The following is a 25,281-nucleotide window of genomic DNA, read 5'->3' on the forward strand; positions in this document are numbered from 1 at the left end:
GATATAGGTACATGTCCTTGTAAAAATGTTGATGACATGACAAAATTTTGTAGAGTAAAAACTCATGTTAAACATACTCGTACATGTAACATGCTTCTTTACATTTACTTTAACATTGTATACATATGTTTATTTGAACTTTTAAGGGATTCTGGGTATGTTTTATTGTACAGTAATGATCACTTATAGCGAACCCAGTTAAAGCGAACTTCCTGATATAACGAACCAACTTGCAAAGTACGAATTTAAGTACCATAAGATACGTGTTATTTTTTTCCGATTATAACGAACCCGCTTATAGCGAACTTTCGGATAAAACGAACCAAATTTTTAACATTTAAGAAAAAAAAATCGTTTATAACGAACTTTTTCACCAGTCAGCTTTATCTCGACAATGGTCAGGAACACTTTCGTGTAAATCTATTAGATCCCGTCAGTTTTATCAGTATGGCATGGCAAAAAGTATCAGAACAAACAATTGCTAATTGTTTTCGACATGCTAGGTTTCTCCAGTGTGACGAAAAATTTGAACCAGGGGTGGGATTTTGTTTCTACCGATACGACACGATACGAAGCGATAATCGACAAGGACGAAAATATAAATTTCAGATGCGAAAGAAAAAGACGACCACATTTTATCGGTATCGATATTTTATCGTTATAGAAACAAAATCCCACCCCAGAAGACGAACTACTATTGGCTGAATGGCTGAGAAAGCACGAAAGCAATTCTGACGATGAATTTGATATCGACTTCGAAGAATACGTCCATTTTGACGATATTTTAGTGAAGTCTGAAATTTTGTAGAATTAGTTCAATGCAACATTCAAACAGAAGATGAGACTGAAGACGATAATGATAACGAAGAAGAAGAAGAAAAAGAGGGAACGATCCCAAAACCCTCTTAGATTAATCTTTCTCACAAGAAGCGACGTAAAATTTGAGATTATTTTAAGTAACAACTTTTATTTTTAATCAACTTTTTATTAATCAAGTTTTTTTTCTTATATGTACTACTGTACTATTATGTTTACATGTTTATATTTCTGGAATACTTTTAAATGTTGCATCCTGAAATACATAGTTCAGTTTATGAAAGTATGTACTGATTTTTTTGAGATCATTTATAACGAACTTCGGATATAACGAACTACTTTTCCCAGTCCCATGAGGTTCGTTATAACCGAACATTACTGTACTTCAAGTGCGAGTGAATTTCTATCGACACAATCTTCGACCACTTTTTTATAACAGTCTTGTGTTATTGAATTTTATTTTGTATATTTATTTTTCTTTCGTTTTTTAATATTTCATATTCTACTTTCTTCAAAATGCATGTATACATTTCTTTTAAACACGGTGACTAGTTCTTCGGTTTGATTGTTTTTTACAACTATATTAATAATTATTATTAAACATTAACAATTTTTGAATATCAAAGTTTAATATTGTATATTCTAACGAATTTCTTATTTAGTTGATCCTGCGATCACAAAATTGAACAAACGATGTTTTAAGACAAAATCAATACAGCTTAAACAAAATTATAAAGTTTCTTAACTAATCCAGGCTGATCCAAAATTGTTAGCATATATTTTTATTTCGTCCCACTGTGGAATGCTGGGAGTGGTGCGTCAACAAAATATTAAATAAAATAGCTATAAAGTGATATGATACAATAGATGATGTACTCGTACTTTATCATTTTTTATCGCAAACTTATAAACCATAACGCACTATAGAAACAGGATGAAATATTAGTGTTAAAAAAATTATAAGACGCATTTATTTGAAAATGTTTGAGTAAAAGTCATGTCGAAGTGATTATATCTTAAAGGCCTTTGAAGAAGAAGTCGCTATTCGTTACTGTTTCTTCTGCTGAACCGTTAATGACTTTGATAATAATACATTATACAACGACGCTGATGTAGTGAAAGTTATTAAAACAGTTGCCATTGTAACGGGTTCTGTACTACTCTTTAAGTAATTAAATGAAAAGAATCGTTAAATTTTAGAATGTCTACTATTTATATTAAAATTATGTTTCAACAAAATGTGAGTTATTGTTACTACAAATAAAAAACTGAATTAATGATAGCATATTTTGTGTTATTAAGTCTTATACAAAACTTGAAAAGTGGATTTAAACAATAACCTACACTTAATTTGTTAAAATTTTTAAACTTAAGCCAATAAATTTAAGGTTCAAAATATAATAACACAAGTGACAAATGTAATGCGTATTTGAACGTTTATTTGACGTATAAGTGGCACTAAAGAAATTGGAAATACTACTCGATGTAGCGCATGTAGCATAACTTTCATACACCGAAAGCAACAATAAACATGACAGCCCACTGGCTGTCGGAAACTTTGATCTCGGGTTTGCGTGCGCATTACAGTTATAAAACAAATGGGCCTTAGCATAAGCCGTATTGCCGCTTAGTACCTTCGTGGTAATTGACACATCACTAACAAATGTTTTTAACACAAATATCAACTTAACGGCAACGTTAATGATGAAATAATGCAACACTGAAGATATTAGATATTCAATACGAATATTATTTTCTTTTTGATTCTTGCCAACGCTCCAGCTCTTGTTTTTTAAATATTCTGTGAAAACCCAAACAACCTGCCTTAAATTGGCATGTGAACAAAATTTTAAAAACCCAGGAAAATTCGAAAAAATTTGGCCTTGATCGTCAACAAAATGGAATCCTAGGTTGTGTTTTCTTTTTTGTTTGTTTAATGGCGGAATGCGTTCTAATACAAAGTCGTGAACCTTAATGTTGAAAAAGCGCCCCCAAATGAAACAAAATATGGAGGACACAAAAATCGTTTATTTGTCCATATTGGAGAGGTAAAAGCAATTGCGAAATAAGTCGACGTTTAAGTAGGAGGACTTACTTATTAATTTTGTCACGAATCAACGTAAATTTTTGAATCAAGGCCAACGGAATCCATTACCCTTGGCGCGTGGTAAAGCCAAGTCACTTCCTAAAAACTTAGGTTTTCACGAAGCAGGCCTTGAAATTTAGAAAGTAGTGTCCTCTACAACTAGTCATAAAAACAGTATAAAATCGTAATTTCCAACCCAAATACGAGGGGTCTTAAATCCCACAATATATTTTTTACTTATTATTAAATTGTTTGTTACTCCTTCTAGCAAAAATAAAACATATCTATTAAAGTCACTGTCAATTAATTTTTGAAACCTTCAATGCCGGCCTCTGATTTTCATTCTCTAAGTTTGCAAGTTATTAAACTTCTTACAGATTGTGGTTTTATAACAGATAACCATCCGTCCAATGTGGCTTTATTCAAGAAGTTTTATAGAGAACCTCGAGAAAATTATTCCTATGCCCATATTTTTATCATCTGACTATTGCCACGCTATTAAAAATGCAAAGAACCTTTTTTTTAAGTCATAATATGAATTCCACGGCCCGTATCATTTCCTCGTCCTATTTAAAGGCATAATACGGTTTGCTAAGGAGATGGCCTTTGAAACCCGTCAGGTACCTATCTAACAAAAAAGCATTTATTTCCCTTGAATCCTGAAAAAATGAAGACTTTGTTAATAGTGATGCAACTATTTTGGTTATGGAAAACACAACATCTCAAATATGAATTACATTCATTCACTCGCCAGCAACGTTGCCCCATATGTAAATATTTCATATCAACGCCTCTATTGGTTGATAATTACTTTCCAAAACTGGATAAATGGTATCCAGTCCACTTCAGCCAGCACAGAATATAAATATTTAAGCAGCGAAACAGCACATGTTCTAAAATTCACAACAAAAAGTACATTTTTATGTGTACAATTTCTTCTAACACAACGTGGATTTTATTACGTATTAACTCGCTCATTTAGTTCAGATGCTGTAGAAGCGACATTTTCCCATATTCGTTTAAAAGGAGGCTGAATGATACTGACGCTCGTGCAGCTGAATATGCCTTACGACAAATTTTAAGAAGTGGAATTCTAAAATCTTCACCATCTGCCAACACTGCAAGAACTGTAAGTCATATTAGCGGCAATCAACTTTCCCATCAAACATCAATAGTTGATGAATTTGCCGAGGAATATGTAGAAGAGTTATTTCTGACTACGAATTTACGTTTTAAACTCCTTACAAAGGAATCAAATACCTCAAAGAAATCTTTAGTCTGCACCAATAGCTTTTTTATCCGGATATATAATTATGAAATTACAAAAAAAAAAATCAATGTGATGATTGCATGGTGTCAACTACAATGCCTGGATCTCTCTTAAAATTAATAACAATTCAGGACCATGGTTAATTTAGTGTGTTCGAAAAAACTTTTTGTGGGGCTTGTAAAAAGAATCGCCGATATAATAGAGGGCATTTTAACTTATTTGAAAAAAGAAAAAAACATGTCTTCAACTGATCAAGATTTTACAACCTACTTTACTAAAAAAATCATGATTGGTTTGTCGACAGCACCAAAATGAGCTCTGCATTATGGTTTTGATAATAATCGCAAAACCAGTTCTGTCGAATATTTACCTAGAAAAGACGGATTCCTTAAAAAGAAAACTAATCTTAGATCACAAATCTCAAAGCAGAAAATTTTTAAAAGTATAATAAATGATTCCTTAATTCTTGTCAGTTTTAATCTGTTTTTGTCCATTCTCTCTTCTTTGTGGTAATAATAACTATTGTACTTCACAAGGTGACGCGACTTTCTAAACTTGTCATAAACTTTCAAAAGCTGAGTGACTTGGCCTTATGACGCGCCAAGCGTCATGAATTTAGTTGGCCTTGGTTTGAATATCACAAATTGAAAAAAAAAGAAGAAAGAGAAATCTGAATGAAAGTAATTGGATACAAATACACAAATTATTACGATGATGTGACAATTAAACAACAAACTGAACTGACAAGTGGTCAAACAAAGGCTGACTCGGTAGAACAAATTAGAGATCACGATTCGGAGATTCTGATTTTTGGTGTTGTGTTACTCGACGTTTCGGGAGCCGCAACACATACTCAGTTTCGCACCGCAAAGTCTGTTGCATAATTGACCGTATCCTCCATCAGCTTTGCGTACTGCTGGATCACCAACTCGCGAATTCCGCGAGGCGATAGCTATCCCCGCGAGAACCTAAAGAGATTTACGAGACAGAGAACTAAACCACTCCTCTACTGACATTGTCGAAATTGACCGATGGGCCTTAACTCGTCCATTTGTTATGGAATGACAAAAAACCGGCACATGCTAATTTTAAAACAAACTAGCCAAAAAAGCTGTCCGTATCAATATCTTCGTATATCTGACCGTATTAATCCGAAATTTGTCCTCCCCTAGTTTTAAGTATGATTAAATAAATTACTGCCATCCTGTATCATCATATATATTTAAACAAAAAAGAAATTATGTGAAGTGAAATTATATGTTATTTCAAATTATTAAAAATGGACCGAAAACCTCACATCACATACGAACAGAAGAAACATAAACCCATATTCATTACGATCACAATTTGCTGTTTTCGGAAATAAATTCAGTTCAAACCTCAAAAATATTATTATTAAACGTGGAAAATAAAAATTAGACTTTAAATTTAACAGCAAATTCTTAAGGTCATTCTAAGGTCATTTTGTTGCTACTGAGGTTTAGAAAGAACTATTCTTTTTCACTAATTCTTTATTTTTTGGCGAAATTTTGGATTTCTATACGTTTGAGATGTAAAGTGGAAGAATTTGTGTTCGACATAAAAGTTTTGAAAAAAATAGAATAATTAGAAACGAGATCTGCAATCATGGCGTGAAAGCATAATCATTCCATCACTACTGTTTCAACAAGCTCTAGAAATTCATCACTTAGAAGTCATCGATATACTTACTTAATTGTTCATTTAGACAAAAATAAAGTGAGAATAAAAATATACATATACCCAAGGTTTACCCCCAGGAGTGGACGAATATGATGATTCATCAATGTAAATAAATAAGGTGGAATCATTAATCAGTTCTGTTGCTTCAGCCTTCTTTATTGTTGCAGCTAAAATTTCTAATTATAACAAGCTTAATTAATAATATTCTTTAATGTGGCACCTAAAAAATGAACAGTTGGCTAAGCGCTTGCTTTCAGTTGATGAGAAAAAGCTAACAAGAATGATAAGCATTATTTTTTTTTAGTCTCATCGTGTTATCAGGACCATAACAGCGCTATAGATTGTACAGTCGCGAGCCGTTGCATATTATAGTTTAGGGAATATCGTTGTACACAATAAAATTTTATTAACAATAACAAAGTGGACAGTAGTATAATGGTAAGAAATATTTATGGTCCACACCAGTCGACCCGAATTTGTCGGAGAACACTTAGCAAGTAATTGTACGGACAGGGTCGGACTTCATCTGTTCTAGAAATTTAAGATCTGTGAATTACCGCCACGCGACAATTTTAGGTTGTAAATATCTCTTGCCATTGTACTACTGTCCGTCTCATTATTGTCAATAAAATTTTATAGGATACAACGATACATATTTCCTAAACTATACCACACTACATTTTGGTGCATTATTTGAAAATTTAAAAATTCTCATTACCTAAATCAAGGTCTGTATCAAAGTTGACAATATTACTGTCACTTTTTGACAAAACAGTGTCGTACATCATTTTGAAGAATTCCACAATTATTGAAAGTTGAATTGTGGTGCTAAACCACCAGGAAGAATTGATACAAAACAGTTTAAATACTTGGCACGCAATCCCGCTATATGTGCAGAGTGTCGTGTTATCAATACCAAGACGTCTCCTAAGGGTCATTCAGCTGCTGCTACAATAAATGTTAACCGTTGTTGAGGTAAAATTTTGGTGACATTTTAGAAAATAAGTTCACACAGATAAAATTTCAGACAAAGTGTAGTATTAAATCTGAAATTTGACATGGGGGGAAGACAAAGATAAGGTATAACTAATTTATACTCAACTATAGATTCTGGAAGGATTTTGACGTTTCGAAACGTTTTAAAGAGAGATAACTAAATGCTAGAAGTGGAAATATCTTTTTGTAAACACAACCTAGGGTTCGTAATATTTTCTATAACGGCTGCACTGTTATCAATTTCATTCATTTTGTGTGTTATCCTATCCGCAGTTTTTCTAAGTCATTTAAGGGTGTTGGATAAAATGAATTTTGTATATGTGACCACAAGGAGTCAGATCACATGATCTGGGTGGTCAGTTGTTTAGTGGATTATGACTAAACCTGTTGTCATAAAAGTCAGCCAAAAAAACAATTGTAACAGTAGTTATATGAACAGCAGCGCCGTCCTTTTGAAAGTAGCCTTAAACTCATCATCCATTTGATTTAAAAATGGAGTTAAAAATTCGTCTCGATATTTTGGAGTATTTATATTTTCTGAAAACATCATTTACTTTATTGTTAAAATACTAAGAAACTCTACCGTCAAAAAAAAAACCCGGACCATTAATTCTGCGTTGGTTAATCGCAGCCTAAACGCTGACTTGTTGGCGATATTAGGGCGAATCAATGAAAAAGTGTGGATTTTCTAAAGTCCACACTCTTGTGTTTTGTAAGGTTACATACTCACTAAAATGAAGATATGCTTCGTCACTGAAAAAGGTATTTTCAAAAACTTTTTTTAGAGTCGTACTCCAGGCAGCATCAGGTGTCAAAATGATAAATTGTTTCGGCAGTTTTCTTTGATAATAATATCATTTACTAATCCCATCGACTTATACCTAGTTAAAGTTTACAACCCCATTAATGGACAATAGCGGAGAATAATTGTTCGTTGGTGTCTGCTTAATCCTCGGAATCTTAACCTCTATCACTAATTGCTAATCAGTCTCTCCACGTGCCCATATTACATTTTCCTCACTTTAAATACCACCCGTTACCCCAATGGCTTCAGTATAATCTTGTCTTCGACGTATTCCAAGGCAACAACCACTGAAGTCCAGAATGTTTTCAAAAGCTAAACGCTTTGATTATCCTGAGCCAGCACCAAAAAATAAGTTCTTTCAGTTCATTATTTTACTCAATTTAATTTCGTCTTTCTTCAACTAACCTACTTTGTCTTACAGCACCGGTATATCAGCGCCATAATCACAACATGACCGCTTCGACGCAAAAAGCGGACTGTTTTGATGTCAAAAAAGCGTTGCCCGTGAAAATGAACACTCCACCATGCTTTCCAAACCCATCTTCATTGGCGCCACCAAAACCGATTTGATGGAACATACCTCGCACTTGAACATTGATCTGAATTTAAATTTGGACCAATATTTGGGAAACGAAGACAGTTGCGCCATGTTTGAGTCCATGTGTCGCCAGGTCCAAAATTCCCCAATTTTCATCTCGGATGACGATTTGGCTCGGGGAACAGAATATCTTCACCACCCACTGAAGAAATTGTCGCAACGCCGGTTCGCAAGGTGGCATACAACCGGCTACGGGTCGGAAAATTAGAGGAAATGTGCGAGATAATTGCAGATGCGGTGTGCAAAAAAGTGGAAGATAAGAAACAGGAAAACAGTTTGTGGACCAAGACCAGAAAGTGCGTGAAAAGGGCCGAGGGTTTGATGGCAATTTTGAAGCGGAGTGACGACTGAGCTTTGATGAATTGTACCGTTAGTTGTAGATAAATATGGATAAGTATGGCATCTTCATCTGGTTTTCCATTTATAAATACATCAGCTTGAATCTGTACAAAGAACGTATCTCAAATTCTTATTTTATTTGATTGATGGACACTATTCCAAAAGAGGATATAATCATGAATTGCTGTTAAACAAATTCTCATTTTTATCATTAGAAAAGCAACGTAACCTCATAGTAATCAAGTTTTTGTATAAAGTCTTAAACAATCAAGTGGATTCTACGTGGCTTCTGTCCAATACTGTATTTTCTTTACCAAGCTTAAATACCCGTCATACACTTACCTTTTACTGTTCTAAATCAAGATCAAATGTTATGGTGAAATCTCCACTATAAGTCATGTGTACAATTTTTAATCGAATTTCCAATTTGTGTGACTCTTTGCAACATTTTCTGTCTTGTCTCACTATCTTGAAGCATTAGGGAGTTTGTTTATATTAAAATTATTAATTAATTTTTTTTTATGATTGGTTGGTAGATTAAGAATTATTTTTGTTATTATTTTAGCATAGGCACTTGCATTACTTTTTACTTCCTGAACGTAAGCCAAAGAAGTATTAGTAGTATTGTAATCAGACGTTTAATGATCCCTACAGTACGAAAAAAGTAATCGTCTATCTATCCGTCTCTCTGTCTGTATGCATTTTTACTAGACATGTAATCTCCGAAACTGCTGGACCGATTGTTGCCAAATTTTGTATGTATATATATTAGAAATATGATGTAGATGGTTAAATGCTAATCAAAATATGGCTAATCGTCCCCACCCACAATTTGATGACTACACTTTAATTAATGGTATTCTAAAATGATTTGAATGTAACACAAAAATATACTCATATAGTGTATGAATCAGTGGCGGCTCGTCAGATGAGGCAAGTGAGGCGGCGCCTCACAGCACATATCTTAAGAACAGATTGACTTAATTTGTAATTAAAAAAGAGCTTTCAATGCATTTTTAGTTACAAAAATATGTTGAAATGGCAAATCTGTAGATGATTTTTTATTTTTTACGTTTCTGCTGACATTTTCGGTTGAATACCGTACGATTTATGCCCCTAGTTCTTTAACTGAAGCGGTCAGAACGTCGGTTCACTTGAACCAACGAAGCCCAATCACAGACACGGATTTCCATGGCTCAGCCTGGCTCAGCTCCTATACTCCTATACATGCTTTCGCTAGGAACTGAGGCGATATCTTCGGTGCTTCTCGACCATTTTCGGCGTACTCATTAAACCATTTTCCCATTTATTTTACAGAACGGAAGGGTTGCGGGGTGCGTGTGTAATTAGCATGAACGTGAGTAAAAACCCACGTGTTGATGTTTCGTGTTTTTGTCTCTTTCATAGGTACAGGTGAGTGAAAAATGAATCCCGAGTACCATATCGTCATGTTCCATTTTGAAACGCCGTTTTCAAGACGAACCGAGCTAGAACGTTGGCAAATTTTGCTAAATATTGAGCAGTCAAAACCGTTAATTCATTTAACTTCCATTAATAAGAGACAGAAACGTTAGTACTCAAGTCTTTTAAATCAACTTGGTGCGAAACATATAAATGGTTCTGCCGTAATATTCGTACGACGTCCCGGGATATAACGATTTAAATAATTTCATCGGAAGTGCAACGTTACATGAAAATTCCAAAGTACACATTAAAAATTTCATGGGTCTAAAACCTTTAGAAAGGAACACAACAACTATTCCCGAATCCCTCCAAGAAAGTGCTAGTTTAAACAAAATTTTGATTTATAAAAACATTGTTGATTAAATGTGTTATGGGTGTTATTATTATTATTATTATTAATATCATTATTGTCAAACTTCTATCATCGCCTCACCACATCAGACAGTCACGAGCCGCCACTGGTATGAATCCACTTTCAGTTTTTCGCTAAACGTTCAAATGTTCGCAAAAAAATTTGCGCAGTTTATTTTCGACAAGTCTCCGTAGCGCAGTGGGTGTATCGGTGACAATGGCGACCTGCGGTACTGTGATTGTGGTTCGGTGCCGAACTTGGCTCCCGTCCCTTTTTTTTTCTTGCATTGTGACTACTTTTCTTTTATGGTGAGACTAGAATTATCCATGTTGACGATGCCATCACAAATTTTTTATTTGTCAAATTAAGAACAAGTCACCCCATTTTCGCGAAGATGTGAAGAATACGCAGGTCTTAAATAAATCATGATAAAACAAAAATTATAATATTCAAAACATTTCGTTCGATTGTGGTTTAATTAATATAGAATTTTACTCTTGTTTTGAGAAGACAAACTCATTCAAATCAAACAAATTTCTACATGACATTCTTTCGATGTAAACATAAATAACAACTTGAGCTTCAGATTGCGCTTACCTACTGCTGAAGGAGAAGGAGTGTTATTTATGTCTCTAGTTTTTACTTTACAGCGATTATCACAAAATGAAAATCGTAAAATCAAATTTTATAATTTTTTTAAAGAGCTGGATGGTATAGCCTTCGACCAGTTTTTTATTGATCAAATTAAAAACCACAATTAGATTTGCTTATACAGGGTCACTCAACACAATTTATGGATCAGTCAATTTATTTTATAGAATTAATCAAGAATTGCAACACTGAATACTTTGAAATATTGCACTCGTTTTAAACTTATTGTAAGTATAGTAAATTGTTAATAAAAATCTATCTATTCCTCCCAAAAAATTGATGACGTCATCTCAAAATTTTGCCGAATAAATTCTACCCAAAATGTGCAAAATATGATGAGTTTTTACTTGTGATTTATCATTGCATTCATATTTTTTTTGATTTGCTTAGATAGGTAGCTCAAAAAGATTAATGAATAAGACAATTAATTTTATTGATTCTTTTAGGAATACTATAATGTTATTTTTAGTATCACACTACAGCAATCTAAGTTAATATACGTGTCCTTGCAAAAATGTTAATGACCTCATCGCAAAATTGTGTAAAGAAAAAATTCAACTTGAAAATGCTGGATATGTTTCATTGCATTTTAGGAGCGAGGGAAGTTCTGTCGAAACAAATTTCGACCATTTTTTTAAATTTTTGAATCAACAGTAAAACATCCTGTGGTATCTATAATAGCGTCATAAAATGTACAGCCATTTAAACCGATAAGGTAATGTCCTAAACGCTTTTTTGTATATTATTAAGTCAACAAAAGTGGTTGAAAAATTGTATTATTCTTTTTTATAAGACTAAATTTCCGCAAATTATAAGTAGAGTTGTCATCAAAAATGCATTCTTTTTTTTCCTTAAGTAAGCAAGTGGGTCCATTTTATATGACTCCTCGAATATTATATGATAGATGTAGTTTATCATGCACAATTTGTTTAAAATTGTAGGAATTATCTCATTTTAACCACATAAGACAACAATCTTTCAATTTTTAAGATTTTCCAATGTTGAGGTGCTTGACAGAATTAATATTTTTCATAACATTAAATTTTATTTTGTTAGTGGACTATTTATCGTCTTTCAGCTTTCTTTGTTACATTACATTCGCGTAAGTTTTGACATTGTGTGCATCAACCTCAGAAGATTTAGTATGTTCATAATAAATACGCATTGGCTAAATTATTATTATTAAATTTAATAATTTCATTGCGTATAAGTTCCGATTCTCTTCAGTTGTTTTGAATTGTCACTTTTAATTCAGAAATTGTATCTATTAATGGTTCTAACTACATGTTTAGGCACGATGTTGTCAATCATTTTTAACACCTGAGGCGATAAGCCAGCGTCACTGGAAATAGTCACAAATCATGTTAGGATTTTCGACAGGGACAGAAGCAATTGACCAAAAACTGCAAAGCCAATTACTGGGTTTAGCTAGTTCTTTCTACTTATAAGAATCCTCAACAATCGTTACACACTAGCAATGAAAATGCAATTCGCACGCCCTACACGACAAATAATTTTCAGTTCGAGTGATAGTGCAATTGCACTTAGAAGATTTGATTGACATGAAATTAAGAAGCCAGTGCTGATAAATCACACTGCCTCGTCTACGGGGTCAGATAGCGACGATGGTATATACGCAAAAACAGATGAACAAAAAATGGGGGCACTATGAAGAGAAGCAAGAACATTAAAGATTTACAAGTGTAGGTCACTCATCGACCCTCACTTAAGGGGTGTAGACGCAGTATCTAAGGTGTACGTTGGCCAGTTTCCAACAAAAAAACTTTGCTAAAAGCGCGCAGAAGTTGAATATTAGAAGACCGTAGACAGATATAAACGGGAGACTATTTTTTTGTACTAGCGGCCATAAAACGTCTAGAAAATATGAAAGGAGCAAGTGGCCTGATGAACTCGATTACAGTACTACACAATTAGCTTACCCTCAAGAGTAAAAATTATAAACTTTTGGATCTAGAATACCAGTAAATGCACAGACTTTTAATCAAAGTAAATTATTATTGGTGAGAAAACAGACAAATTATAAATTTAATGTAAATGGTCTAAACCAACCAAAACTTTGGACAGTTTGTTATTAATTTTTAATTTTTTGAAATTTAAACTGTTACTTTTTCTTTTAAACAATAAATTTCGTTTTCATTCTTATGCAATAAATATTGGCAGAACTCTTTTTATAAATTTAATCACCGAAGGCGATGAGTGGGCGGGATTTATTCTTAGATCATATAATAGATACCAATACTCAAACTGAAAGCTGTGACTAGACATGAAGCTATCTGTTGTCGTTTTCTACGTCAAGGGGAGTAGTATAATGCTATCATTGTGTGATCACCACATCTTCATCTTTGTTATATGCATTTCATCTGTATATGTCTATTTCACTTCCATCCTTGTACCGCACCAGCGCAACAAATTGCTTTTGACAGATGTTTCTTCTAACCTGTCTTTCATAACGGATCACAATCGCTTCCCCAATAATTTACTATTCCTTTCGTTATGTACTGTGACTTATTTATAAATTCAAGCTGTCAACATCTTTCGTACGAAGTTAGTTCAGACATACTTCCTAAAATTTAGACGCTAAAGATTCAAATAGTGATCACTGATCAGGCAAGGATAGCTTCATTGTAATCCCTCTATTCACAAAAGAGATGTGTGACAGGAGGATGTCGTCACAGGCTCTCCTAGGGAAAGAACACGGCGTGTTGGTATCTATTTATTATATGATCTAAGGGTTTATTATATGTTCTTCGTCAGAGTGGGAGTGGTGAATAACTGACAGAAACTAGGCTGTAAAAAAACGCTAATCGTAAATTTTTTGTTGTATTTTTTGTGATAAGATTTATTTCTTATTTCAGAATCAAAAAACTGTAGATATATATATATATATAAGAATTAGGTATGTATACAACTGATAATATTCACAGTCAGCGACCTATAAAACAGTTTATTAACAAACAGAATTAAGCAAGTAATTTGTTATGTGGTACTGCTACTGCCTATAATGCGGCATCGTGACAAATGTTACTAGTGACTAAAAATCCCTAACTGTACAACTCAAATTGTGGCACCAAACATGCATCTGTCAACACCTTCCCTCAATTTGAGGGTCGCGGAAATTTGATCGAAAGACAATTGTTCGAAAAACAAATTATCGAAAGCATTTCATTGAAAAACAATTAATCGAAAAAACAATTGATCGAAAAAACAATTGATCGAATAACAAATGACCGAAAAGGAATGAGATCGAAATGCAAAATTTCGAAAACCTGAAACACTGTAGGAACGATTCTGTTAACTCAGAACTTTTTTATTTATAAACAATGACAATAAATAATTCAATATTAATAACATGGTTAGATAATTAAAGAAATCCTTCGCAGATACTGCTCAATTTCATCGTCACTATAAAGTTCGTCGAACTCTGAACATACATTTTGCAACCTAGTATTTGGGTTCTTGTATTTTTTCTTCAGCATTCTCTCTCCCGTTCTTTCCCTGCTAATTTTGAGCTCGGTTGTGGTTTGTTCTCGTTGAATGGTATCGAGAAAATTCCACACGGACGGTTTTTCGCTTCTCATTTGCGAGAGGAATCCTCGATTCCACCCTTCCACAATGTTATTAGTCACTGGCATCTCATGAATTATATTGCTATAACAGCTCCACATGGTGTACGGAAACATTGGAGGATTGCGGGTTCGTCGTTCAAATTTTCCAATCCACGTATCTTCAAAATAGTCAACAAAATTCTGCATTTGAACCGGTAATATATTTTGCTCTAGAATTATGTTGAACGACCTTTCGACAAAATTGACAGGGACAAAAGCTAGAGCTTCCAAAAGCTTGACTTTCCGCTGGAATTCGGGATCGCTGTCATATTTCTTCTTCAAGCCTAGGTTTGAAATTTTTCGGTAAAGGCACTGATTGAAAAAAAAAAAAGCAACCGTAATGTTTTGCATCTGGGAAGACTTCCTTCACTACGCTGATAAGGCTCACTTCGAAGTCTGTCATTACGATTTTACGTAACGAAACGTTGCCAAATGACAGTATACATTCTTTGAGATGTCTTAACGATCTAACATACGTCACTCTCTGCTTGTTGGGCAATAAAATATAAATCAGTGGAACAACAATTTCCCCAACTTTTCCGTGCACTGTGTACAATTGGTGAAAAAAATGGGGCACCGTTTTAAATGTCCCGTCTGCGAACCAGTACTGCGATATACTGAGTAGTCTCAAATTTTCTTCGGTTCCAAACATAAGAAATCGGGCTTCCTCTTCATCATCGTTGTCTGTCCCAGAATCGAACAATAAAAATTTCTCACCTTTTGGTGTTAATTTAAATTTTTCAGGTAGCACGAGCTCGTTCCTACTAATTGGAACCGAAGGAAATTCATTTTCCTTTATTCTGATATTTCTGATCGTCCTTTTCATACAAGAAATTGAAGGCAAATGAGTCCTAGTTACTTCGCTTGTACTAGCTGTTGCTTCGGATATAAGTGCCTGGGGCGGCTCCACTGATGTTCTAGATTTTTGTCTTATAGCTTGTAGAACCTTCCTAGTTTCCAATTTTTCGGGCGTACCGGCGTGATCGTGACTCCCTTTGGTCTTCACTAAAGGGCCTTTCTCAATAACACGACCCTTGCAGCCGCTTTTATATTGTTCGCACTTCCAATAGATGGTATCGGCTGTGATTCGATCTCGTACATAGATGTAACCCTCTTTGTGTAGAAAGTTTCTTCCCCGTTGGCTTTTAACGAATTCGTGATCTGACATTTTTTTCAAAATTTTTGACATAAACAGATATTACCCGAAAGACACAAAAATTGCACAATTTTGGGTACCACAGCTGCTTCGATAAAAAATTCTTTCGATCAATTGTTTTTTCGATCAATCGTTTTTTCGATCAATTGTTTTTCGATCAAAAATTTTCGAACAAATATTTTCGATCAAATTTCCGCGACCCCAATTTGATTTTTCATAACCTTAAATATTTACATACTACTTCTCATTAAAGCTAACCCTAAAAAATACAACAAACAAAAAAATTCATCCACACGATTACAGCGGCCTAACACCTATTTTAGTACAAAGTTTAGTAAACTGATTCGTTCCCAGTGCCTTAGTAAGGATGTCGGCCTTCGGATCTTCGGATGGGATGTATCGAACATCAGTGGTTTTGTTCTGGTACAAATCTCTTAAAAAATTGTTCTTCCCATCGACGTGTTTTAGACGTTGGTGTTCCCACTTGCACAAAGTGTGAATACACTACAATTGGTTCTTCCAGATCGAAGCCCAAATCTCTTGCAATATTTATCAGCCACCGGAGTTTGGTAGTGGCAGTTGCAAGGGCTACATCCTCCGCCTCCGTGGACGATAAGGCGGCAGTGGTTTGCTCCTCCTGCCTACTAGGAGTCTGCATAGCAGCTTAATGCTAGACTCCCTTTTTTCAGATAGAAACGGCCATGATCTGCTGTACCTTGGAGATATCACAAAATTCTCTCCAATTCAATCCAGTGCACTCACTCGTTCATCACGCATTTCTTTAGCATTTGCCGAGTGTAGACTTGCTGGCTCAAATACATGCCATCATCAGACTGATTCAGCTTTATACCCAGGAACATCCGCAATTTTCCTAAGTCTGTCATATTAAACTCTTCTTTAAACTTCTCTTTGAGGGTACTGAGAGTTCAATAGTCATTGGGCGCGAGGACAATGTCATCCATATAGAGTAGAAGCTAAATTTCCATGTGATCAATCATCTTCATATAAAAGCACTTGTCGTTTTCTGACCTTTTAAACGACAACTTCTTGATGTAGGCGTGAAAATGTGAATTCAATGATCGAGGGGCTTGCTTCCATACAAAGATTTCTTAAGACTGCACACCGAGATTGGAGCAGTGTTGATTCCGGAGGGAGTTTATATCTTTTTCCATTCAAACCTCATTTTAATTGGCCCCATTAGGTTACTATGCACAAGTTACAGTGGTCTAGTAGGTCTTGTTCTCGACTAGAGATGAGGTAATCTTGTCTCTCTATTCCTTGTACACATCTTGAACATATGCGTGGATTTTGCTCTAGATTTACCTGAATTCCATCAACCAGATGTTTTACTTTTTCGAGACCATTTCTACCGATGTGTCCCAATCTTTTGTACCATAATTTAGGGGTTTCTCTAATAGCCGATATCACAGCAGTACAGTCGACGTATAATACATTGACGGCCAACCAATTTCTTTTTATTGTAAATGCTATTTCACTTTCTAGATTCGAATACAGCCTTCAGGTCAAGCATTTCCAATTTCAGTATTGACAGTAAATTAAACTCTGAATTTGGAACTAAAAGCACATTATTAATAGTAACATGACTTTTATGTTCATTTACGATAACCTCAACAGTAAGAGCCCTCGTTTTTCTGGGAATCAAGAATGTGCCTGATTTTGCACTTCTTATTTGAACGGGTTTTTCGAATGTTTGTGCGTTCTTCAAAAAATCACGACTCTCTGTTAAATGTTCTGTGCATCCAGAATCCAAATACCATTAGTTGTCTGCATTAAAATTTCCAGTACACCAAATAATTTGTTACAATTCTTGGGATGCCGCATTATAGGCAGTAACAGTAACATTACTGTCTATAATGCGGCATCCCAAGAATTGTTACTAGTTACTAAAAATCCCTAACTGCAGAACTCAAATTGTGCCACCAAATATGCACTTGTCAACAACACAATATACTTGTCAATCTAATGTGACACGGTAACATTAAAGGCCCATTAATTTGGCATACGACACGTTTATGAATTAGTTGTTGTGCTAAAATATTAAAAGTATGTCATGCAGACTTTTAATACATTTATTAATCTATGTCCTTTCTTCAATCAGTAGTGACCACATTTCCACAACGTAATGTGCCTGTAAGAGTAGTATACGTACATCTACAGATGAACATGTGACATTTTCAGAACAGTAACAATAACTTCAAATAACTTTTGAGTGAAGCTTCTTACGCACCCGTACCTTCCATATCTATAAAAATATTTCACATTTGTAGCCCATCTCCATAAAAATAAATTTTAATTTTTCAAAGTGAGCACATGAAATATAGTGTCTTTACGACAAATATGTTCGACAGCTATCTCGGTCTCGTTCGACGTCGAAACAACCATACCCCTCCCACAAATCGCCAGTCATAAATCAAACAGAACTTGTTTGCGATATAAATAACTTTGTATAATAGACGTCCGCGCTGCATTTTCCTTAAAATTAGCTCCGGCGCGGCGACATTAGCATAATGAAGTTTTGAAAGTGTCCCGTTGCCGCCTCCGGAGCCTTAAATATGAAATCCCTCAACTCCCCGCCAACGAAGTGGCAATCTCATGCAAATTCCCATTCCATAGATTCGGTTTTACAGTATAGCAGCCAAAAACGTGCCGCCCCTCGCCAGCCCAAAAAGAGGAATATTCTCCTTGCTACAAGAAACCTCCCCACCATGACTTTATTAAATTATATATGTGGAGGCGGTGCGGCTAAACGCAATAGTTACGTGTTGGGAATGTTTATATCTTTATTACGGCTACTTCAGAATGAACGTCTCTTTCGTATATTGCGGCGGTTTCCACAAAAAAGTTGAAATTCCTTTCTCTTGTATAGAAAGTTTCTATGAGGTTACGGCTTCTCACATGAACAGGAAAATATATGAAAAATTATACCCGCTATTACTGTTGTTGTTTTCTTTTGATTTCGCAGGCGCTCATTCTTATTTCTTTGTAAGTGCAAGAGTTTTCAATCTTTTGGCTTAGTAAAGTGGAAGATTGGACGCAAAGTTTTATTTTAGTATGGAATGAAGGAACTTCAGCCAAATTATTTTGCTGTAACGTATAGACCCAACATCTTCTCTGGCTCAATTTTTATTATTTTCAGTTGTGTTTCTTTGCTATATTATTGGACATTTGCAGTCTTAAGTACATTTACCATATGATGAACCAAGGCTTTGAAGAAGTCGACCACTAATAATAAAATATTTGCAAATGCACGGGAATTTTGTCCTTGATTTTTGTGTATTAATGTCTTGAAACATTTTGTGTCAAAACGGCTTGTTAAATTTATATTTTAGGAGAGATTAAAGTTTGAACTTGCTTGTAAACGTTGTAAAATGCACCAAAATTACAACTACTTATTTCTAAGTGATTTCTTTATTATAAAACATGAAGTAAGTGGCATAATTAAAAAGAGGTAGTGGGAAATCGGACTTTAATAATAAAATTTTTACAATATTGCTGATGTTTCAGACATCCAACTTTATCCTTGATCAAGGTTACAAAATATAATGGCTAGGTGTCAGAATGACACTTATTTTCACTCATTTCTTACCTACTGTATAATTTAAATTTTGTCACTATAAAATTTATATCATTCTACAATACCTTAACTAAAATTATGAAATTAAAGGCGAATTTTTTTATGATTATATTTTATATCGTCATCCAGTCCGGCAAATTAATTTAGAAAACCAATGCACTAGTAATACAAAACAAAAACAAATGCACGTGTAATCAACTATTATTTTAAAATCAGCTTAAAACGTTAATAAAATCATTAGTAAGCTACAACTTAAAACAAACAATTTGTATATTTCTAATTACATGTTATCTTATCTTTAGTGTGTCATATATAAGAACTAAGAATAATCTTATAAATTTTACTTAGGTTGTTAATGTCTATTGATTGACGAAATAATATATTATATATTATTTTTCTTTGACTTTTTTAATATTTTTGTGGCTAAGTTGTGTGCTCTATAGACTAGATTTTGAATTGCATACGAGTATATCGATTTTTTGTTGAATGCTATGATTAGTATGACAGTTTTAAGTACAGAAGACGTAACATAAGTGAAGTGGTCCAAATTAGGAAAAACAAAACTGTGAACTTTAGAAATGACATTAACAAGGTAAGTAAAATTTATGACATTATTCTTAGTTCTTTTATATGACACATTTAAGATAAGACAATATGTAGTCAGAGATATGTAAACTATTTGTTTTAACATGCAATTTAGTTATGCTGGTTAACACTTTAATCTGATTTTAATAGTTATTCACATTACAATGGGGTAGAACCATCATTACACAACGAGTGTAATGTAGTGACGTTCCACGTACCTAGCAACCACATACATAGTGTAATTATGCTCTATCCCACGATTTTACTCAAAAAAATGCATATTTATTTTGTTAAATTAATATTGCGCAAATGTTACAAAACTAATTTGTATTGGAAAAATTATATTTATTATTTGCATTTATAAATCGGAAATTGTTTCTATTTTTGTATTTTGAACATATGTATGTTTTCCTAAAAATATGTTGTGCACGTAAATGATATGTATCCTTCACAATATTTTTGTGTTTTTGACAGCAACATTTCTTCCGTTTTCTCGTGAATTTCCTTCATAGCATATACAAAATTCTCTTACCTACGCCATGGGTATTCTATTCGGACAACAATTTGTCTCACGCCATCTGTCTTGGATTGATGATGCTGATAAAACGTTACAATTTGCCGCTCAGGTTTTGAGTTATTTTGATACACGCTACAAAGACGGAAAACAAATGAACTCTGACGTATATTCGCCTAGATAATACTATAATAGTGATTTACATATCAAGGGAGCAAAGTGAAACATTTCCTCCCGCGGATTCAGACGCGTAGCGTCGGGCCTCAACCTTAATCCGCGGGAGGAAATGGCACTTTGCTCAAGTGATATATACAGGGTGACTGCGAAATATATGCAAATATTTTAACCACGGCATCCCCCACCCTAGTAGACCCGAAATATAGAAAAAACAAATTAAAAATCGAATGGGGCAAAACCCCCATGAACCACCCTCGATACGAAGGCACTGAGCCACCTTGTACACTTGTTCGAATAAAAACGACCTAAACACTTTCAGTTTGAATTAAAAGTAAAAGCGACTTTTTGCTGCTTATCATTCGTTCATTCATTTACTCATTCATCGTGAAAGGTCAGTATGAAAGTTTTTTGGTAATTTTGATCCTGACGGATGTTTGGTCCTTGTCACAACGATTTTACATTGTTAATTGGAACAGAAATAAGAGCAACTTAGAATGCTACTACCTTTGTACAAGAAATGTTGAAAATGTTGTCCTTGACTAGCAATACAAGCGTCAGAGCGTCGCAAGAGGTTTGTTGATAGGTAAAAAAACACCGGAGTAGCGGCTGCCACTTTCACTTGTTGAAGCTCTTCGATAATTTCTGGACACTGTTGATTTCCACAAACGAATTGTTTCATCCAACCAATACACGTTTCTCGAAAACCGTCTCTTGAAATCGTACTTGTTGACGACTATGTGGAGTTCCATCGGACAAAAAGTGAGTTACACAACGTGGACAATCAGCGGGCTCCAAACCGTGCACTTTGTCAACATGGTATGGTTGTGACCGTGTACTTTTAATGTAGGATACACTACAAGCTGCGAAAATCCAATTTCTTCTTTCTGTCCCATCACGACCACGATCGTGAGTTTGAGGTTGAAGGTACCATGATCTCGGAGATGTTGTACCACGGATGCAAATGTTCGCGCACACAAATTACCATATCGACACACTCTGCATTGGAAAACTGGATCATGCACCGATTTCAACGACCGCTCGATAATAACTGGCCCTTTTCGTGTTTTTCACGTTGCGATTAAAAAAGTGCCTGATAAAGTTACTTTTTTGGTTCTTACTCCGAGTCCCCTGTCCATTCATTGCAGTAATTATGTAGGTCACGAAACATTACCAGCGGCGCGTATAACAATTTACATTCAATTTCAAATAATTTTTTCTAGACACTGCTACCACTTAGGACCGTGAATTTTTGCCAGTGGCATAATCATATTGTGAGCTATTCCCCATTTTTTTTTGCATGTATTTCGCAGTCAGCCTGTATATGATTTTTTCTTCGAACGAACGTTTAAAATCAATTTTATAAAAGTTTAAATGAAAGAACTATTACCGCAATAAACTAAGTCATCCAGATAGTTTCTATGACAATTTTCAAACAAATAAAAATTAATCGCATTTGAACAAAGCGTCTCGTGAATTGAAGTTTAGTGTTCCTTAAAACACATTAATTTTGGAAAAAATGGAGGATTTGGATGAAAGTAGTGCTTCAGATAATAATTGTACCCGTCCAGACGTTTTAGAAGTAGCAAGTTTATAAATTTATAAACATCATTTTTGACAAAAATGTACTTTAGCTTCTGGCGGGAGCCAAAATAGTTTACCTCCCGCCGGGAGGGAAGAAAATCATATTTTCTATATAGTGAGTAGAAAACATACATTAATTGATACGGTTACAATCTTGTATACAATTCATCTCACATTTGGGATAACTACCAATAATGTTGGTTATCTCAAATATCTTAATAATGCTGAGATTGAAACCTCACAATTTTCCTCAGGGTGTACATTGGAGCACTGAATCTATAATTACGATTGCAAGAGGAATTTTTTGTGCAGGTCTTAAAGGCGACAAAACCAATCATTTTTTGATTATGAACCCCAACTTAAGACACATACCCTAGATGTCGATGGTGCATTTTGAGGGCAGTTAGTCACAGTCCGTGAGTGTGAGTGTAAAGTAGCCGATGGACGTGAAGGCCCACCTGTGTTGTAATGGTCTGACAGGGCCGGACTCGGGTTGAATGATAAGAGCAAAGAGTTGGTTGTTACGGTGTTGACAAGAGAAGGTGGCAGCTTAGGGTGAACCTGGCCATGAGAGCAGCGATGACCCGTAAAATCTCTGGTAGATATAGTGCTCCAACTGCTAGTTCGTTTTTATGACTGTATCATATTGTGAAGGAGTTAAGTGTTCCACAATAGGTCTCTGCCGTAAGTAATCCAACGGTCATAAACTGTCAAGGGACCAACTGTCTATACTATACAGGGTCGTATGCGCCCGTAAACCTTTAAGATGATTTATGGCACGGCTATTTACATTTTCAATAGAGTTCCTAATACTTGCCGTAATTGAGATTGCAGTGCCATAAAAACGAAGTCAGAGTTGGACTACTATACCACGGTATCTGAGTACGCGCCACCTGTGCACTGAGGGCGTACTCAGGTACGCCCTCATGACAGAGCAGGTTGGCGAAAGCCGTGAAAGGGATGTCCTGGTTGTTGACCGACAGGTCGTGGCGGTGGTGGCAATCGAATGCAACAAATAATACGTTTACTGGTTTAGATTGAGACATTAACCCGGTTTCTGGAGGAAACACAGTGACGTATGCACGTGGAGGTGTCCTCTCCACTTTTGCCGTGACAGTGCTCTTTCTGAGGGGGCTGTGGGCGGGCAGTAAATTGTACAGCTAGGGCGATTTCAGATAACTCGACAACTGAGCACATTCTTCGTGAGTGTCCAGCCCTAGCCTCCTACAGGGAATCCATACTAGGGGACATCTGGCCTAGTATGGCAAATATCAGGGAGTTTCCACCCTCTGCATTACTCAAGTACATTGAAGCAGTTGGGTGGCTTGACGAGTAGAGGAGCGGGAAAACACCCTGATATGGACTTGGGGAAGGTACAATGGGCCCAAAGGCGAGGCCTAAGTGCCGGCTGGCTACGGTCAGCCCCCATAAATTAAGAATCCAGAGAATCCAGAATCCAACTCGACAACGTCACCAGAAGTTCGACGCCGTGAGTTGAAACCGCTGATCGACAAGGAGTGGGCTAAGGGGTGGAGACCACACGGTGAGTAACCCCATTCTTAATCACTGGGGACAGATAAGTCAGATGTATCTGTTTTCATATTCGTGATTGGGGCCGAATTGTCCCGGGGCCGGATCTGTACTAGAGCGTCACATATAGGAGGGAATGAATCTGTAGTTTGCACGTGGCTGTAGCCGTTTGACTGTCATTTATAATGAATAATATCTGGTTGACCGAGTTTCACTCGGCTCGTTTGGTAGTATTAGATCAGATTAGGACAGATAAATATGCGTATAGTATGCATTTTGAAGTACACGCGCTACTTAAAAATACACATTAAAAAAGAAATTTCATAAGCAGTCTGTTTTAAACACTGATAAGTGACATGTAGAGATTAAAGAACAGAAAACTGGAATTATTGTTTGACATCTCATTTGTTACCCAAGTTTTCTCTCTGTCGTTCTTTTTTTTTCGTAGTTCTCTCTCTCGACTCTAGAAAAAGGTCACAACCACATTCTTACTGCCAGAAGAGTTTCGCCTCTGGTGTGGTTAACATATTGAGTTAACGTGCTCTTTTGTGTTATTCCTAATTTCTCAATCTCAACCCTGCTCCCGAAGATGCCATTTACGAAAGTGTGCGAAACGTTGAGCCCAAAAACTCAAATAACACGGTCCCATCCCCGAAAACGATCACATGTTGACACTGACCGTGGAACCTCTGAAATGAATGCTTGACAAAATAATCTCAATTCAACACACTTTCGTGTGCCTTTTATCCGCTCACTGTTTAGTTTTTGGTAAATTTTCTCACCTCAGGAGGTGAATTTCAACGTCCTCTATACAGTGGAGTATGTTTCGGTACGTACAATTGAAGATAAAAAGGTACGTCAAACGTACTGTCAGACTGTCACCCAAATTTCTCATATAAAACAATCTCGTGTTCGTGTAGTGTCATCTGATGTTGCCTAGCAACAAATATAATTCACTGCCTGAAAATTGCTGAAAATGCATGAAGCTGTAATTTTCAGAAGTTAAAACTGCGATCAATCGATTTCTTGACCCAAAAAAACCCCAACCTGTAAATTTCATCGAAATCGTTAGAGCCGTTTTCGAGAAACCCATTATATATATAGATATATATTTATATATATATATATACAAACTTTGCTCGTTTAATAGTATTAGATTTGTTGATAATTAGCACTAAAGCAGCTACCTGGTCAGGAATCGTCTTATATCTATTAATGTTCTAGTCCCATCTGAGTATATTATATACTATGGAAAAAGTTCAACAGTTTATTTGAAAATTCAAATGCTCAAGTTTGTGTCTTAGTACCAAGCGAACAATTAAATTCAATGTTAAAAGTACAAATAACATTATAGGAATAAATTAAATAACGGACAGAATATCTGAATAGGAATGCAGATTGCAGACAGAGGTAATTTTTAGTTTAGTTTTATACTTTTC

The 25,281-nt window shown here is 35.3% G+C and overlaps 2 protein-coding genes across 3 annotated transcripts in view; both read right to left on the reverse strand.

Moving 5' to 3' along the window:
• Positions 1–25,281, reverse strand: part of LOC135142227 (potassium channel subfamily K member 18) — a 593,321-nt gene that overhangs the window by 173,207 nt on the left and 394,833 nt on the right. The window lies entirely within an intron of this gene.
• LOC135142430 (uncharacterized) lies at positions 14,453–15,872 on the reverse strand. The gene is made up of 2 exons (XM_064074145.1): positions 15,041–15,872; positions 14,453–14,988 (listed from the first exon to the last, which is right to left on the reverse strand). Exons 1-2 carry the CDS (start codon positions 15,870–15,872, stop codon positions 14,453–14,455), a joined length of 1,368 nt encoding a protein of 455 aa, XP_063930215.1.

The sequence above is a fragment of the Zophobas morio genome, unplaced genomic scaffold (assembly GCF_036711695.1).
Source record: "Zophobas morio isolate AGI-343-1 ecotype UQ-CSIRO unplaced genomic scaffold, CSIRO_AGI_Zmor_V1 ptg000046l, whole genome shotgun sequence".
NCBI lineage: Eukaryota > Metazoa > Arthropoda > Insecta > Coleoptera > Tenebrionidae > Zophobas > Zophobas morio.

Coding starts and splice junctions, on each gene's coding strand:
- LOC135142430 (XM_064074145.1), bottom strand. CDS start 15,872: ATGTCAGATCACGAATTCGTTAAAAGCCAACGGGGAAGAAACTTTCTA. Junction 14,989..15,040: donor CCCAGATGCAAAACATTACG/GTTGCTTTTTTT, acceptor TTTCAAACCTAG/GCTTGAAGAAGAAATATGAC.